Consider the following 18,512-nt stretch of genomic DNA (forward strand, 5'->3'; position numbering starts at 1 on the left):
TATGAACCCAGCACTGCCTGCCGAACTCTGGACAGAACACAGGTTGGAAAGATTTTTGACTCCCCTATGAGGACCACACTTAAGCCAGGAAGAAATTAGCAATAAGCGCCTCCAGACAATCACATCCTTATGTTTCCCAACACTGCCTACAGACAGGGATAGCACACAGTTTGGAAGGGTTTCTGACCTATGATATGAGACCACACTTAAGCCAAGGAGAACTTATAGCTATATAAGTGTCTCCAGAAAATTAGAGCCTTATGTTTCCCAACACTGCCTATCGACTATGGACAGCACACAGGTTGGAAGGATTTCTAATCTCTGCTATGAGACCACATATAATAGCAAGAAAAGAACTTTCCCCACAACAGCACCCGAACTAACATTTATTAAAACAAATATGTGACAGTTATTGTGGGTTTTGCATTGCCAGTGATAACGTTTAGCTGCAAGATTGTATTTAATTAATAAAAGACCCCAAAAGAAACCAGCACAAAACACATTTTACAGAGAAAAGTGCACCAAATTTAAGTTTCAATACAGCAGGGTATCCCATTTTAAACACAGCTACCTAAAACACTTATCTAGACACTCTTTCAATAACACAGGGCAATAAAATAGCTTGCACACCACTCTCTCTGTAACACAAAAAAACAGAGCTGCTTCTTATCAACACACATGTTGAAAAAGAAACTGCACACTTTTTAGTAGCAAAGTGTAAAGCAATTTACTGTTATTAGTATTAAAGTAGCAAGAACAGAGCTAGTAAAGAAGGTGCTTATAGAGGAAGAATCAAAGTAGCTGTTAGCATAAGATGTAAGATAGAATGTATAAAGGAATGAGCTTTGTAAGGAAGTAAAGATACAGAGTAGAGAAAGCACATGGTTTCCTCACCCTTACATTGCTCCAGGAAGTGAGAGGAGGCAGGACAAGTTGCCAGCAGTTACCACAGCAGAGACAGTGGCATTTCTCCACCTGTTGCAGTTAAAACTGCATCTCTTTTTATACCCTTTCTTTTTTTTCTTCAGGTGGTTGTGTGACTAAAGTCAGAGTTCTGGGGGGTCATACAGATGCTTGAGGGGGGTAGCTCCTTGAGTAGTCATAGAAGATATTGCAAAGGAGGGCCGTGTCATTCTTTAGCAACACTCCATCCTTTGTTAATCTTATCGGTTTGAAAGCTTTTGTCTTCTGCTGGAAGCATCCCTCCAGACGGGCTGAGGCCATTTCCCTCAGCTCAAGGCTTAATCAGACCATCACCCCACACCTCCCACATCCACGCTGGAACATTAAGGTACTGGAAAATAGTGGTCTATTTTCATTATGCACCAGTCTCCACATTCTCCCAGTTACACAGGGATAATCCAAGAGTAATAAATGTGCATTCCTACCAGGCATCACTAAAAATGATGGACATTTTGATTGCTGAAAAACTGAATGTATAAACAAAGACCATGTGAAAACATATGGTAGCACAAAATATAAATATCTTTACACACAAAGAACAGGGTTACTTAGTTTTAAAGAAGTTAGAAATTGCATTCATATGTATTTCTTGTTCAAGAAGCTTCTTAAAACTAGAGCACTGTTTTTCAACCTGTTGGGATTGTGCTTTTTGAAGATCTTTATAATCCTCCAAAGCAAACATATTTTATTTCTAAGTATTCATCAATGCCGTACTTTGAACCTTCTCGCCCTAAGCCAGACTGTTTTATCCCACCAAAAGGACACTCCACTGATGAGATTATGCCTTCATTAACACCAACCATTCCAACTTCCAGCTGTTCTGCAACTCTCCAGATCTGAGCTGGATCTTGGGAGTAGAAATATCCTGCCATGAAGACAGAGAAATACAGGAATGAAAATCAGTAAGAAAATTTGCAGAATACTGTGAAAAAGAGACTTACTGACATTCAAAATCATTACCCCATAACACTAAAGCTCAGAAAACCACTGAAATGCACTTATCTGACAGAGAAGCATACCTGCTAAACCCACGTTAGCTGCATTTGCTATAGCAACAGCTTCTACTTCAGTCTCAAACCTGTCAACAGAAAGAGAAAAAATACAAATGAGGCTTGGAGTTCATCCACCGTCTTGCTGTCTTACTGACAAGAAGCAGTCTTATCAGAAATAAAAATGTCAAATTTTTTTCCCAAAAGTGTACTTTAAACATCTAATTTAACTTTCAGTTTGAAACAATGGAAGCATGTCTAACCTCTTCTCTTAATTACTTACCAGCAGTTTAAATTAAGATTGCCTTTATTCTCGCCTAGATACTGGTAGTTAAAATAATCACTTCACATGGGTTAGCCCACCTATTTCCCCAACTACACAAGCACTCTGAACTCTGAGAGGTAACTGGATGTTTTTCCATCACATCCAATTGCCCTGCACAGAGGCAGGGAAGGTTTTAAGGAGAACAGCCCACTTTAAGTCGACCTCTGTCAGAAAAACTTGACAATCACAGTAAATCACATGACAAACACAGATCTTTTATACCACAGATCATGAAGCTGATGAAGCTTTTGCTGCTATCTGCCCTTGCTTAAGTACCAATGCACTTTAAAAACAAAGTAATTCTCAAAAACTTGCAGAGATGCTAAAATCGGGTCAAGAGAGAGAAACAAACAAACCACATATCCAAAGTTTGTTTTCACATGTGCACCCCAGTCTTTCATAAGACTTGTGTGATCAAACAAAAAATTTTTTTTTTGCAAACTGTCTTTCAAATCTTGTTTATTCAAAATAATATTTCCTTGTTTTTTTAGTTGTTATTTTTAATCTGGAAAATTAATAATCTTACTTGATAACTGGTGCTAAAGGTCCAAACGTCTCCTCTTGGGTGCAAAGCATTTTTGTTGTAACATTACTAAGCAATGTTGGCTCAAAGAAATTCTTCCCAAAGCTGTGTCGTTTCCCTCCAGTTACAACAGATGCTCCTTGAGAAACTGCATCCATAATGTGTTTCTCTACCTGAGATATGCATAACAAGAATCTCAAAGTCAGCATTTAAGAATGAACAAATAGTACATTTCCCACGGAAGTAATAATCTCCAAGATGGAAGAGAAAATTTTGAAGAGAGCTTTATACTTTGCACAGGATCGCTTGCAGTATTATGTAATTTCTCTTGAATTTTTATTTCTCTCAGTCTGACATAATTTTCAGAGGGATGAATTTTGAGTATGGCCCCAGTTTCACAGATATTAAAGATTCAACTTTTCTGTTGAAATTAAGACTGCATCTAATGTAATAAAAAGTCTTTGCAGGACTAAAAGTACATACCAGTGATCAAGCACTATAAAAGCACAAGTACATGACTGCCATTTAAAGAGAAACAGCTTTCAACATGGTACTGGGAAGAATATTTTCCACCCCCTACGTCTACAATTCATCTGAAGACAACAAAGTAGTAAGAAAAGTAAAGTAGCAATCTCCACCTAGAATACTATCCTTTGAAATTATAGAAAGGCTCTTAAATGACTATATATAATGCTTGCTTATTTGTAGATATAGTTGTATGTGATACACACACTACACTTTCACGATGCACAAAGGGAAGGCATGAAGGAAAGAAAACATGTCTTTTGTCTCCCAAATAACTGATTTTTTCATATTCTAATATTTTATAAATAGAGAAAATCTGGCAGCATTCAAGTAGAATAGATTCAAACCAAGCTTGCATATTACTGAGTCATAATACCTTACAGAATATGAGCCACATAATTTAGTAATCTTTAACCTCAGAAAGGGTGAAATATTACAGAAAATATGACTTACTGGGATTTAAAAAAAAAATTCGAAGCAGAAAACCCAAACCACCCTTTTTCAGTTTCAAGTGATTACAACATCATGAGTTCTGGTATTTTTAACCCCACTTAATTATTCTGCTTAGCTTTTGCCAAACAGAGGAACTGTTTTTCAAAGTAAATTTTCAATCAGAGCACTTCAGAATTGCAGGATCACCACAGTTTTCACAGTCTATCTAACTTCAGTAAATGGTCTTGAGAACAGCTAGGAAGTAATCAGGAGGAATCAGTTTCCCCTAAAGGAGGCCTCTCTTGCCCGTAATGGAAATAAGGGAATGATACATGAAGTGTCTACATCTGTTCATCTACATGTACATGCAGACTTGGAGGACAAAACAAATTTCCAGCCACACTGCAAATACATTTTAATAAAACAACCCTGAAAAAAGTGAAATAGAACTATAAAGTAACTTGATGGGTCATAAAAAGGAAAACTAAGTTGTCAAAAATATCTTTTATTTATACCTTCTCCACTGCTTTTTCATTTATTAGTGGTCCTTGGGTAGTTTTTGCATCAAATCCATTCCCAACATGTAGTTCTTTCTCTATAGCTTTGGCAAACTTTTCCACGAATTCATCATGAATTCCCTTTTGCACCAGGAAACGGTTTGTGCAAACACAAGTCTGAAAACAAACATGAAAAGGAAAAAAAGAACAGTAGTTCATATAGCATTTAATCTCTCCATTAATTCTTTCTGGCCTTCATGCCACAGAATCAGGTTACTACACTGAAGTCCTCTGTCTCTTCTCCTTCATCCTTCTACCTAGCCTATGCCATTTCTTTTGTCACCCATTTCACTCTAGAAATACAACTTCAACAAGCTGTTGGCACGCGTGTGAAATATATCATACTGCTAAAGTTGTTTATGCTGGGTAAAGGTTTTCTGAGTTATATGGACTCGGGTACATGGATCAACTGAAGTCCAGAAGCTGCACAAAATACCTGCTACACTGCAGAACGCTGGATTGAGTAGCAGAGACTCAAATCATGTTTGGTGGTGTGGGGTCTTTTTTCTATCTCCTTCCATTATTTGAGTTTGCTTTCTTCCTGTAATTTGTTTCTAAGTGCTTTCAATGGCCTAAGTATTTGTGCTACCCTTTTGTTCTGAATGCATCCTATTTTGATTGCTATGGTATCTCAGAAGGAACAGCTACTTTATCCTTCTCTAAAGCAGCACAGATGCATTTTGTTACATCTTGTCCAGTCGGGGCTGATCCCTCAGTAGTGCCTATCCACTTTTGTTTCCTTTCTTTCTCCCCAAGATTAGTGTTACATTTTCTTTTGTTATTCAAGCAACATTTTCACCACCAAATGACCTCCAAATTTCACTGAAAACTTGCTGCTTTTCTAAAGCTGGAGTTCAACAACTTCATGTTCACAGGTACAGGTGTCCTAGTTCAGCAGACGGGACCACTTATCACTGTGTAGGGGTGATCAAAGCTGTGTATTCTACCCCCTCTATTCATTTCTCAAGAACAATGAACCATTAGCAGCAGCTGCCCAGGGAGTCGTCAGCACCTTCACACCCAACCTGAGGGGCATGCCTGCTAATGGGCCATCAATGGTTCAAAATACTCCATGAATCACATAGTTAATCACCCATTGTGTGAGTCCCTGCCCTGGGGGAGGGACTGGGTGCTCCCTGAGGGTACATAAGTGGTGGGTAAGAAGAGCTTAGGAACCACTTATTGAATCCAGAGGAGCAGCAGGGCCTCGATGGGAGGAGACCACCACTCTCAACCAGACTACAGCCATCACCAGCACCAACAGGGTTTTTCACTTCCTTTTGCTTTGGACTTGGGGGAACCACACGGGTCTCAGCACAAGGGCTAACAAACCCCCTTTGGGTTTGTGCCCCAGGACAGTGGGTTATACTGCTGAGTTTTGTGAGTTGAAAGCAATTTCTCTTTGTGTCAGTGTATTTATTTTAATATATTTCATTAAATTGTAACGCTGATTTACAATCTCTCTTGTGGTGGGTCCATTTCTCCTGCTGGTTTACGTTTAAACCAGCACAACAGGTAATACCCATAGGCTGGAACAGTCTCCATACAGCCCTTCTCAGTTGTCTGTTCTGGAAAACGATACTCTTGAAATTTTTCTGACTCCAAGTAAAATACATTTGAAACAATGTCCACTCAAAGCCTGATCTATTACTTTTTTTAAGCTATTTATTCTGAAAAAACTATCGATGACTGCCTTTAACAGATTGAAGCAGGATGCTGTCTTTCATGGCTCTAGCTCTCCAAGAAATTTAATGTTAATAAAAAATATGAAAAAATGCCTTATCACTTCTCAAGCTCTTGTGAAGAGTCCTAGTGAACATCTTCCTTCTCAATGGCTGCCATGTATGTTGTGAAAATATGTGGGATTTTAGTGTTGCTATTTGAATTTGCTGATAACTGGCCTGAGCACCCACAAGTGTGAGTCCAACATCTTTCTCTTCACATTGAAGTGTTCTATGCTTTTTTACATAAAATAGTTTATTTACAGATTAAACTATATGTACAACTGTTCACTTTCTAGAAACAAGGATGAAAAAGTTCATTCGTACCTGTCCTGAGTTTCTATACTTAGAAGCAAGAGCTCCTGCAACAGCATGGTCCACATTGGCACTGTCAAACACTATAAAAGGTGCATGTCCTCCAAGCTCCATGGAAACTCGCTTTACAGTGCCAGCTGCTTGTTTCAGCAGTATCTGTAGGCAACAGAGGAGACACAAAATCTGTAAGTCTATCAGATGTGAACTGCGGAATCAGGGATGTAAGGCAGTGAAAAATTAACTCTGGAAAGGATATAATCTGTCTCTTCTCTGTAATGTCAGACCATGTCCTATGACAAAACCTAGAACAAATTTCCTTCACTGAAATCTTTAAAGATTCTGGCCAAGAACTAATGAAGAGAGGGTCTTTGATCAACTTAAGGTCAGGTCAAGCTTTTGCACACTAATATTGTCACTTCTGTTTGCTTGCTCAATCCTTTCTCAATAATAAAATCTTGACTACTCCTAGAAAAGTTTTCCAAGATCTGACAGAATTTGGGATTAAGATGTGCCTTGATACCAAATTTTTATTTCATGCTGCATACAGCCATCCTGTAGAATTCTATCATCTTCTACCCACACTCTGCAGTTTCAGTGATTTCACCAGAGATGGCAACAAAATTGCTTAGTGACTACAGTTGATAGCAGAGATTCCAGAGCCTTACTTCTCTAATACTTTGTCTCAACTGCAGGAGCCACTCCTAATAGTTTCAGTGTTCCTATTTGTATAGTCACCTTTTGATACAGAATGTCTTGCGCAAATCTGTCCACATTGTAACTTAATAAAGGGCAGTTATCAAGAAGGTGCAGACAGGCATCCTTCTGTGAAGTAGTGATACTAAACAAATAGGCAGTATCTGAAGAAGTATATAATTATTTGGACTATCTGTGTACAGTAGATAGAAAGGAAGGCCCTGTATAAAGGCACACACTTTCACCCTACCTTTCCACTATAACCACAGTATAAATCTTCACAGATATTCTGTCCACTTACGTACCTTCCCTGTTGCTGTAGAGCCAGTAAAAGATATTTTGGATACCAGTGGATCAGTGCACAGAACTTCCCCTACAGCTGCTGTCTGTTGTCTGGAACAAGGAATAACATTATACACTCCTGCTGGAATTCCAGCCTGGTTTGCAAGCTGCAACAAAAGAAAAACAGAATTTTCATTATCAGCTCATTTTGTATGAGGAATACCCAGTTAATGTTTGTTCATTGTTTTGAAGACAACTCTTAAGTCACTGGAAACCAAAAGGGCTGAGAACAAATAATATCTGCCACAGCGTCAAAAGAGCACCTTGCTCTGGTTCAAGCTATCTGTTCAAAGTAACCAAATGAAACATACAAGAATGTTTTGTATGGCTAAATGGCCTGATTATCCTTGAGGCTCTAAGACTCTACTAGAGACAATTTCCAAAGATCCTCACTAAACTAAAATTCCTGGATCAAGTCAGCAGTTTGCCCTTTCTTCAAGTATAAAGGGGGCCAGAGTTACCTTCAAAGCCCATCTGAACTCCCCATTCACAGCTTCAGTCAACTGCTAAGATAAAGCTTAGCATGAAAACTCACCTCCCCAAGAGCTAATGCTGATAGAGGTGTGTCCTCTGCAGGTTTCACGACCACTGTACAGCCAGCTGCCAAAGCTGCACCAACCTTCCTGGTAATCATAGCACTGGGAAAATTCCACTACGATGAGAAAAAAAGGTACAATCAAAGTTTGGAAAATTCTGACACCTGTTTTTGCAGAAGTAAACTGAAATTTTCTGTAATTACGTGACAATCCAAATAGTTCTTCTGTTCTAAGTGAGTATTTAAAAGAAGCATTGCCAATCAAGGAAGAAGCAAAAATAAGGCAGAAATGAAAATTTTCAGTGGTGTTTTCCAGAGCTGGCGGAGCTGTAGCCTGAGCTGAAAAGCTTCAGGTGATTTGAAAAAGTTCAGCAATGCTTACCGGGGTTATAATGGCTGCTACTCCTACTGGCTGCTTCAGCACCAGGAGCCTTCTGTTTTTTGCAGATGCTGGAATAACATCACCATAAATACGGCAAGCCTCCTCAGCAAACCACTCCAGAAATGAGGCAGAATACACAATTTCACTCTGTGCTTCTTTGAGAGGCTTCCCCTTTGATTAAATCAGATTGAAGATATATTGTAAGAGGCAAACTGAAGCAATAAAAACACAGTCAAGTAATTTTGGAGTTTTTGTTCTTTTCAGAGGACTTTTTGATTCCCTCCCTATCGCATACCCTGCAATCTCCAAAAAGGATTATGCAATTGCAGCAGCAATAGTTGCGTGCCTTCTGTATATCATCGCTGATTGTATAGTCAACATTTCAGATACTGTGCCTGGATTCCTATCTGCCCAAGACAGCGAGCAAGAACAGCAGATGTATGTATTTATTTACAAACTGCAGTTAGCTGCTATTGCCATTCTGAATAAAGACCCAAATCATGGCAAAAGAGTTACCAGTTTAAGTCACGGGCATTCCTTTGAGAGTACTACTTTGAACTATATCCAGGTCTGATCCTGTGGACTGAATGAACACTAGCAGCTATGACACCACAGAGAAGCTTCTAAAATACCTTCCAGCAAGGTCTTATCCAAAATGGCACCAGTTTGTGAGCTTACAGTGATTTAAAGAAAAACTAGATATTAATAGTAAAGCAAAATTTTATTACAGCCTGGCCAATGGCTGGGGCCACGCAGGGGACCCATGCCCCCATATGTGTCCATCAGGTATACAAAATTCAGCCCTTTTTAAGGAGTTAACTCCAAATGTTATCTGGTACAGGCACTCTGTAGATTTACGGTTTTTCACCCCCCTTTATGTCCAGGTTCTGCTTCCCCCCTGCCCTTCGGTGTTAGAAAGCACTTTTCATGTGCTTCGAGCTGCTTCTCCATTTGAGCAAGTCCTCTTATCTTGGTTGCACATACTAAAGTCAGCTCTAGCCTTCTTTTTTTCTTAACTGCCCACCACTTGGGCTGGCCCCACAGTTACGTGGCATTACATTCTGCAAAGTCCTAACAAATTCAAAACCTAGCAAAAATATAGTTAAATTTTAAGCCATATTATTTTGTCTCTGTTTCACCAGATTACCCTGTGATACAAACCAAAGCAGACTTTGTAAATCTGGCTTGGAGACTTGCTTTAATAGCACTGTGTTTTTTCCCAGTCAATGAGACTGATAAAACACAAACTCTCCTGCTGTGAGGACAGTGGTTGAGGCATACGTATGCTTTTGTACACCATAAAGCACAACGTGGGTTTTGGTTTCTGCAGGTTACTGTCATCAAACTAATGCACCGTATGTATATCACGAAGACCAATGTTTGAAAACCTTATCTGTCGCCCTAGCAGCGCAATGGGAATGCACAATGTGCCTGATAACTTCTTTAAGTTCTCAAGAAAGCTGTGGTGGTTAACTGGTGAAATGCACACAAGGTGTTTCGTCGGCGTTCAGTTTTACGTTAATTCGCTGTTCTCATGCCTGTGTCGGGTTTCCCAGTCCGAGTGCCGCCTGCATGCGGCACTGTCCACATCCATGGCCCCGCCGCCCTACTCACGTTCTCGGCCGTGATAATCCGCGCCAGGTCCTCCTTGTTCTCCATCATTAGCTCGTACCATCTGCGGAGCCGCACGCTCCTCTCCTGGGAGGGAGAGACAAAGCTGCCGTGGGCGCCGCACACCGGGACGGCGAACCGGGAGCCCCGACCGGTCCCACCCGGACCTCCTCGTCCGCGGGCCCCCTTCGCCGCCACCTCCCGCGGCCGCTCACCTTGGCGGGGAGGCGGCCCCAGGCAGTACCGGCTTCGTGCGCGGCCCGCACGGCCGCCCGCGCCTCGGCCGCCCCGCAGTCGGATATCCGGCACAGCTCTTCGCCGCTGGCCGGGTCTTGCACGGGGAAAGCGGCGGCCGTGTCCACCCAGCGGCCGCCCACCAGGCCGCCCCGGCGCACCAGGGCGGCGGGCAGCGCCCGGCTGGAGCCCCGCCCCGGCCCCAGGCAGAGCAGTGGCAGGAGCCGCCGGAGAAGGAGGCGGCGGCGAGCAACGGCGGCGCTCCGCGGGAGTAGGGTCGCCATGTCCGCCCTCCGGCGACAGTCAGCGGCACCCCGACACGACTCGCCGGTGCCGACCCGGAGGAGGAGCCGCGCAGGGGCCGGGCGAGAAGCGGCGTCACGCCGGGACACGGCGGCGGGAGGAAGCTGAGCGGGGGCGCTTCGTCTGCCCTGGCCGGGATCGGAGTGTATGGGGAAGCGGGGAAGGGCTGTTGATTCCCGAAGTCCCATTTCTCCCGCACCTTCGAGATCCCCACTCCGGAGGGTCAGAGGTGGCTTAGAATCACCAGGATCATAGAATAAGAATATCCTGAGTTGGAAGGGACCCGCACGTGTCGTTGAGGTCCAGCTCCTGGATTTGCATAGGACACGCCAAGAGTCGCACCATGAGCCTGAGAGTGTAGTCTAAACTCTCACTGAACTCTGTCGGGCTTGGTGCTGTGACCACTTCCCTGAGGAGCCTCCACCAGTACCCAACCACCCTCTGGGTGAAGAACCTATTCCTAATATGTAAACTAAACCTCCCCTGAGACAGCTTCTTCTTGTTCCCTGGGGTCACTGGTCACCAGCAGCAAGAGTTTAGCGCCTGCCCCCACACTTACCCTTGTGAGGAAGTTGTAGGTGGCTAAGAGGTCTCTGTCTCCTCCAGGATTATTTGAGCTTTATGCCTTGACTGCAGGAGCACTAGTCCATGGGCACACTGGCCAGTGGCCCTCTCTTCTGGCCATTGGGTGCCATGGTGGCTGTGGTCAGTCTGTGGCACAAGAGCCATGTGAAGCCCCTGCCTGGTGCCACCATCTTGCTGGGAATGGGTGTGGCTGTGCCACATGTGCCAGCCTTGTGGTTGGGCTGATCAGTGATCCAGCATGGTGACCAGGCTGGGTTTGCATGGAGGGTGACTGGGAGCTGCAGTCTAGCCAGCCTCTGCAGTCAGTTCATAGCAATACATTGGGCAGGAGGAGTCTCATGATTCCCCCACATATCACCTGGGTTACCAATCCAGATCATTAGACCCAAACTTATGTATACAATGTCCTATCAGCTCACAAAAGTTTACAAATTCTTATTGCCTGCAGCTTGGGAGCTAGTGCCTTTTTATTAATACTGCTTTGGCAATTGACTTTAAATGTGAAATGTCATAGTAGCTGTTGTAAGACAAGTGCATGATGAGCTGCCCAAACTGTGGTAAGATGTTCTTTGCCGTACTGTCGTATGTTAACAGAAATCTCACTGCTGCTGTGCAGTGATGGCAGTTACACTGCTCAAACCCAAGAGATATTACAGGATTCAAGAGTGGAGAACACCCACAGATAATTTCTTTTTTTTTAAATTACTTTATTTGAGGTTAAAAAAAAGGATTAGTATAAAATAGCCTTTCAAATATGGCAGTTGTTTACTTGCTGTGTCAGCAATATGTCTGAAAGAAAAGGCATGCTCCGTAATCTACATTGCAAAGGTCACACTACTCCTGCACCAGGCTTCTGAAAGTCACACTTTGAGCCAGCATCATGGCTGGTCTGAAGATCTGGTCTGTTTTCCTGGTTATACTGTACCATTTCTGTCAAAGATGTATCCCATGTGGAATTTCAACACATCTTGAAATAGGTAAGACATGTTCAGAATTAATTTTCTTGTGTTTTGAGTTGCTCGTAAAGATAAGTAAATTCAGGTTCAGCTGGAAAGAAAAGGGAAGAAAGAATGTTAAAGTTACAAACATGCTACATAAAAAAATATGAGTACTTAGGATGGATGAGTAGTTTGATTTTGGAGTTTGAAACTTCACTGTTTTTGTAAGCAAAATGCTTGAATCAATGTTGGTATTTTTCCATCTTGTAAAGCACAGGCATTATGTAACTGGAATGTTTTTGTCTGTGAATGTTACACAGACAGAGTTTGGTTTGGAGAAAGAAGAGGGATGAATACTTTAGGCAGTTCGTGAGATTGTAATATTGAAAGAATAACACAGATCATTTATGGTAGATCTGTTTTTAAGTCACCGTGTATGAAAATAAAATGCATAAAATAGTAAAATGCTGTAATGTGTTTGTGACTAACATCATCAAAATTTTTTTGTGTCTCTTTCTGGTATGTTGCTTTTTGTAGCCTAAACAGTCTAGACTTAGAGAGAATGAAGGAGAGAACTGAGCGAACATCAAAGTGGGGAAATAATTCTGGTTTGATCTTCTTGTTTAACTGTGTTATTTTTAAAATCTGTCTTCTGTTGTAGTTATTGCAAGAACACACATGAGTAGTGTGAGATTATTCTGAAACATTTACTAATAATAATTGACAGTTTTATTTGTTTGTTCTGCTTTTTTTTCTAGATATGTTGCTCAAATAGGGGGTAAAATGTAGGATATTGCCACTGCTCAGATGAATGCATGCAACTTTGAACAAGATAAAGGATGCGATTGTTTATGGCATCTGAGACTGAGTACATTCCCTTACTGAGTGTTATACCCTCGGTCAGCATCCTGGGATCATTTGCTTTTCCTAAGGGTGTGTCATGAAACTCATAGTAATCAGTAGAAGTCACATACATGAGGCTGAGCAAGTGCATACTTCTTTATCAGCTTGGGGCTCTAATGAGCTTCTGAAGATGTGAAATAACAGTTTTGCCCAAATAGAGTGTTTTTGTAAAAAAATCTGCAAAAAGAAACAAGCTTATGGATCTGTCCCAAAGCAGTCATTTTCTTCCAATCAAGAGAACATATAGTAGAAAACCTGTTTTTATATAATTTAAAGATCTTGGTTTTTTGAGGAGTATTCTGTACCCTGAACTATTGGGTCATAGTTTACAATAAATGTTGTTCATTTGTCTGAAAATTACATTAAATTGTCATCACCTCTTATGCTGCTAAAATGAGTGCTTTTATTATTGTTCATATAAAAGTCTATGATGAAAAAATGAAAGTCTTTCCAAAATTCAAACACCGAGTATTTCAGGGTGCGAAAAAGCAACAAAACAAAAACAAACAAAACCAAAAAAACACCAAACTGTAGAAAGGAACTCCTCCAACTCAAAACCAGCACCAAAGTCTATCCTGGACAGTTTTCTGAAAGTCCTTTTAAAATGGTGAAAAGCTCTGTCTGTTTAGAATGTTGATCGTGTTCAGTGTGCTTGGCAGAGCTGTGCTGTGTCCTACTTGCCGCAGCCTTGTTGCTGGAAGCAGGTCTGAGTGGGGAGACTTTCTCCTCCAGGGACTCCTGTTGACTTGCAGAGCTCTGTGAAACTGGGGATAACTTCGCAAAATTTCATGCAAAGGGGAAGTTGTAGGACCGGGGCCCACTTGAGTAATGAGAGAAGTGAAAGGGGGGAGGCAGAAAAAGCAAGCTACCAAACTCAGACTCTCACACACTGGAAACAGAGATGGGCATCTAAATGTCTGAGCCTTAACATCATAGATGATTTATTATTATTATGTTGTTGTTGTTCCTGTTTTGGTGCAGGACCGGTCCTTAAGGTGCTTAACATGCTTGAATAAGGGTGGTTTAGATCAGTGAGTAAAATTCAAAGTGTAAGATTTTTCAAATTCACACAGGTTATCTAGATCTTATTCTGAAATACTATTGGTGAATTGTGTTATTTTGGTTGGAATTGGGTTTTTTGTGATGTGATTTATTTGCTAAGGAACAAACTAAACTCTGTTTTACACAACATTGCTTCTAATATAAAGTATTTTTAGAATAGTGTTAATAGATCATCCCTGGGATCTAACATTAATAAGAAGGAGACTTTATTAAGTAGAAATAGGTTCTTTTCATTCTCTTGTTATGCTTGCTCAATAAAAATTTTGACAGTAAGGTCTACCTATTCAGTGAATGGTGTTATTTACCTTGCTGACTTTGGATTTTTGTTGGTTTTCATACATGTTAAAGATTAATCGAACTGTTAAACATGTACATTGATTCTCAAGGTAACTTTTTCAAAGTTAAGGTCAACAGTGAAACTTAGATACAGTACAGCTAGAACCTTATGATCCATGCTCTGCATGTGCTGTGTAGCTCAGTTCTGGACATGGGGAGTTCATGTCCCTGCAATTTCAGCTTGGTCGGTCGGCTTGGGAAATGGGGATTAGACAGAGACTGATGAGACCACAGTGCCCAGATGTGCCACAAGAGCAGCACTTCCTTATTAGCTCCCTAGGTGAGAAAACCCACGCTCTCACAGGTATGTAATTCTGTGAGAAATCACGTTTCCTGCATGTGACGCTTGGTTTAGGTATGGCAATGTGGTGTTTTCTGGTTTTAGTAATGTTTCTAACAAAACACAGACCTGAACACAATACCTATAAATCAATGCTTCAATATGTTGTTTTTCAGCACATAGAGCTCTGGAATTTTTCATTAAGCATGAAGGGAGTGTTAATTATAGACAGGTAGGAAGCTCATTATTGTTTAATCGTGTACACCTTTCTTCTGAATATTTTTCTCTGTCTTCTTGACTTTCTTTATAATTCTCAATACTATGTGTGTCAACATTGTGCTAAGACTGTATTTTTACCTTTTTTTTAAATCATTTGATTGCTTCTGAATACTATTACAAATATGTAACAATTATACCAATATGTATATATACTTTGTGTGCTTTCTTACATGTTTTGCCATCTTCTTTAGTCATACTCTATGTAAGTAGTTGTATTAGAAGAATAAGTAGAGGACTTTTGGAAAAGATATTTAATAAAAAAGGAGAGCAAAATGACAAGGGTTTTGCACCACATGGTGTATTTTACCAAGATAATAACTGTATATTGCTGCATATTTAAAATTTATCTTTGATTATAGGTAGTAAAATGTGTTTTTGTCCTGTGCAATAGCATTCTGATTCCTTTTTCCCTCATCCATTCCCCAGTTATTACTAAACCACCAAGATGCATTTCAAGCTGGGAGCATTTATCCTGATGCCTTTTATCCTTCAGTCTGCAAAGGGGGTAAGAAAAACTCTGAGTCTAGTGTATCAGCAACTGTGTTTTTCTGTGGAAATCCTAGACTTTAGTAGGGCTGAAAATAGTTACATTGTAAGAAATGAAGTATGGCCAAAAATGCTTTTCTTCAAAAAATACCCAGCATTTTTGTTAGTATTTTGAGCCTTTTTGTAGAAATTAGTAAGAAAATAAGGTGTTTGAAAATGGTTTTAAAAGGTAACTTTGGGGTAAATTTAACTATTTAATGGGTGAAGCCATTTGATAGAAGGATGCTCTTTTACTAAATTAGGTCAGATTATGAGTCCTGTCTTGGGGAAGAAATGAGAGGACAAAGTGACCTTTTTTCTAAGTTTTAGGGAAAGCGTAAAGCTCATTTCTGTGTTAGGAGGTATTAGTTTCTATCAGGTCAGTCATAAAGAGGATAGGAGGAGTATATATAAAACCCACAATAACAAAATAGTACTTGCCTGGGGGTGGGTAGGCAAATGTTAGTAACATCCCAGTTTAAAGCCTTTCTTTTGCAGAGTACTGTCTTTTGCCTTTTACTGTTCCAATTTGAAATCAACAGCAGTCTTAGTTTTGTTGCTTGCAGATCTAAAGCCTGCACTACAAAATTAGTATGCTTTTGAAATGGCTGTAAAAAGTATGTCTTGACTTGCAGATGGTCCCCTGATTTTTCAACTCTGGTAGCTCAGGTCTTGATACTAATCAGCTTCTCCAGCAAGATCAGAGCTATAAAACAGCCAGCTAAGCCTTGCTGCAGGATATTTGCTACTGAATGCTAAATCTGGGTAGTGAGCAATTAGCAAATGGGACAAAGACAGCCTGTCCTCCAAAAACAAGCTATTAGGATGTTTAAGCAGATACCAGAGGTCAGAGACAAGTAATTTGTGTAAGGATATCTGGCCAATTGACTATTGAGATTTTAGCTGAAGTCTAAAGTATGGAAAGTAGCTTGTTTTAGTGGGCCATGCTGTAGCAGTTGAATAATGAGACCCGGACCCTCCTGCTTTGGAGAATGCAAGAGAATCAACTTCATTAACTGTGCAACACAGATTTTATATCCAGGGAATGGGGCTGTTGTTACATCTGGGGAATGAGCACGAGATCAGACCAATGAGCCTAGACCTTCTGGTCATGACACACATGATAGGATTGCTTCCCCCAGGCTTACACAAGGACTACAACTCCCAGCAAGCCCTGCAGCATTCCAACAGCATCTGTCTTGCGGGGGGTGTTTACCTAATCCCCACATATCCCCTGTTCTTTTTAATTATTAAGCAGGAATATCCATACATAAAAATGCAAACTTAGAACTTGAATCTTAAAACAGTTACGGGTGAGAATCTGATTGGACCTGCTTTCCTTAACCTTTTCAAAACTTCTTTTGAAACCTGGATTTAAACTTTTTATTTGAACCCTTATTTAAACCTTTATTTGAACAATTATTTAAACCTTTATTTGAGTCTTTATTTGAACCCTTATTTGAATCCGAAGCTAAACCTTTATTTATGAACGTTGAGGGAAACAGGGTTTGTACCTTTTTAGGCTCTGAGGGTTTCTTTGGGTAGAGCAGTGTATGTTGAAGTAGTATGGTTGTGCTTTAACAGTGTATAATGAGGTAGTCTGATTGTATTGTGATTGTATACATCAATTAGGAGGTTCACAATCTTACTCACAGCTTGCATACATCTCTTTCGCTCTGGCGGCCGCCTCTCTCATGCACTTACACAAACATCATGAGAACTTCATTCATGTTAGCAGCAGTTTTCAATCCCCTGTTCTCTGTTGTCAGCATCTGGCCCCATTCTAGTCTCCTTCTCCGATGTTTTGTCTGGCATGTCTAGAGTGTGTTCTGCCTGCACTGCTGCTGCTGCGGCAATTTAGGGCCTCATACACCAAGAGGGAACCCACCGCAGCTGGGTACCTGTGGGCATGTGTGAGAGTATGCAGTAGGTGGTGGCGACCAAAAAAATTAATGAGAGCACAGTTCACAGGTGTCACACAGAAGAGATAGTTGACTAAATCACTCCATGGAGAAAGGAAAAATAGGTAAAGGTAAAAGTTGACTCTAACTTCAAATAACACAATATATATTCTTAAGTCTCACCCATAGCCCAGTCTTACAGGTTGAATCACAGTGTCCATAAACCTCATTTACAGCTTTTAATTGGATGACACTTTCTGGACAGATGTTCACTGTGCTGTGAGAATTTTATCTCTTCAACATTCCATTCCTATGGGCAGGCTGACCCAAAACCTTATCTTACTTTGGTTTTGCTAGCTTGTTGGTCTTTCTCACAGAACTAGTTAGTTCTAGTAACTGCTAGTAGGCCTCAGAATCTGCCTGCAGTTCCAAAACCTTTTTCTCAACTCAAAAATCCTTCTTTACCTCCACAGACACACTTCCTCACGTCACGAGCTCCATGGGCCTGGTCCATTGGCCTGATACTAAATCTTTTACCATAACCGGTGGCTTGGGGGAGGACAACACTTAGGGCTTGTGTTGTCGCTCATATCCACTGTACCCTGCTTCATAACAGTTTAGGAAATTTAACACATACAGTGCCTTCCACAAACGTTCCTGTGAAGCTTGGATCAAGTCCCCCCTTTTCTGTTTTTTGGAGCATCTCCTTCAGTGTGTGGTGTGCCCTCTCAACAATCACCTGCCCTGTAGGTAAGTGAGGATATACAAGTGATGTGGGTAATTCCCCAGTCAGTGAGAAAAGTAGTAGCCCTAGCTGAGCAGTATGCAGGACCATTGTCTGTCTGTCTTTATGGTCCCTGGTACTCCTGAACTGCAAAGCAAGCCAGCTAGTGTCTTATGACATCCCATGCCCTCTCCCCAGCGTGAGCAGTAGCATGGATATATCAGGAAAGCATGTCAACCATGACATGGACATATTTTAGCCTGCCAAACTCCGGTATATGAGTGATATTAGTCTGCCACAACTCATTGGCTGTTAGGCCTCAAGGATTAGCCCCCTTTTTGGACCACATGGGGGCGTGTTTTTGGCAGCCAGGCCAAGACATGGTAATATCTCGGGCCTGATTCATGGTCAGTTGAAACTGTTGCTTTAAGGATCAGGCATTCTGATGGAAAAAGGAATGAGATAGCTTGCTCTAGAGTTTGAGGAATAGTAGCTGTCATAGCAGCTGCATCTGCTTGGCAATTGTCTT

At 41.1% G+C, this 18,512-nt stretch overlaps 2 protein-coding genes across 9 annotated transcripts in view; one reads left to right on the forward strand and one right to left on the reverse strand.

Annotated features, from left to right (window-relative positions):
* Positions 1-370: 370 nt before the first annotated feature.
* ALDH5A1 (aldehyde dehydrogenase 5 family member A1) lies at positions 371-10,501 on the reverse strand. Its single transcript, XM_071553499.1, has 10 exons — positions 10,129-10,501; positions 9,917-10,000; positions 8,303-8,473; positions 7,921-8,037; positions 7,349-7,492; positions 6,363-6,506; positions 4,273-4,431; positions 2,804-2,973; positions 1,983-2,041; positions 371-1,828 (listed from the first exon to the last, which is right to left on the reverse strand). The coding sequence occupies exons 1-10, from the start codon at positions 10,429-10,431 to the stop codon at positions 1,623-1,625; spliced, it is 1,557 nt and encodes a 518-aa protein (XP_071409600.1). The 5' UTR covers positions 10,432-10,501; the 3' UTR covers positions 371-1,622.
* Positions 10,502-11,753: 1,252 nt separating this feature from the next.
* Positions 11,754-18,512, forward strand: part of GPLD1 (glycosylphosphatidylinositol specific phospholipase D1) — a 36,494-nt gene continuing 29,735 nt past the window's right edge. For 3 of the 8 annotated variants that reach the window (XM_071553500.1, XM_071553501.1, XM_071553505.1), the window contains exons 1-3: positions 14,268-14,578; positions 14,731-14,786; positions 15,260-15,338. In XM_071553500.1, the coding sequence (XP_071409601.1) occupies positions 14,437-14,578; positions 14,731-14,786; positions 15,260-15,338 (277 nt within the window). In that variant the 5' untranslated portion in view covers positions 14,268-14,436. Of the gene's footprint in view, positions 12,013-14,267; positions 14,579-14,730; positions 14,787-15,256; positions 15,339-17,732; positions 18,010-18,512 lie in introns of those variants that run through there. The other 5 variants (XM_071553507.1, XM_071553508.1, XM_071553503.1 and 2 more) reach the window with 4 other exon arrangements.

This window comes from Pithys albifrons, chromosome 4 (genome assembly GCF_047495875.1).
Source record: "Pithys albifrons albifrons isolate INPA30051 chromosome 4, PitAlb_v1, whole genome shotgun sequence".
NCBI classification, from domain to species: domain Eukaryota; kingdom Metazoa; phylum Chordata; class Aves; order Passeriformes; family Thamnophilidae; genus Pithys; species Pithys albifrons.

What these genes read in the sequence shown, in the direction of transcription:
- ALDH5A1 (XM_071553499.1), bottom strand. Translation starts at nt 10,431, where the DNA reads ATGGCGACCCTACTCCCGCGGAGCGCCGCCGTTGCTCGCCGCCGCCTC. An exon ending in GCTCTACAGCAACAGGGAAG is followed by an intron (nt 6,507 to 7,348) that starts GTACGTAAGTGG and finishes TGTTGCCTACAG; the next exon opens with ATACTGCTGAAACAAGCAGC. An exon ending in CCTTTAGCACCAGTTATCAA is followed by an intron (nt 2,042 to 2,803) that starts GTAAGATTATTA and finishes TTCTGTTGACAG; the next exon opens with GTTTGAGACTGAAGTAGAAG.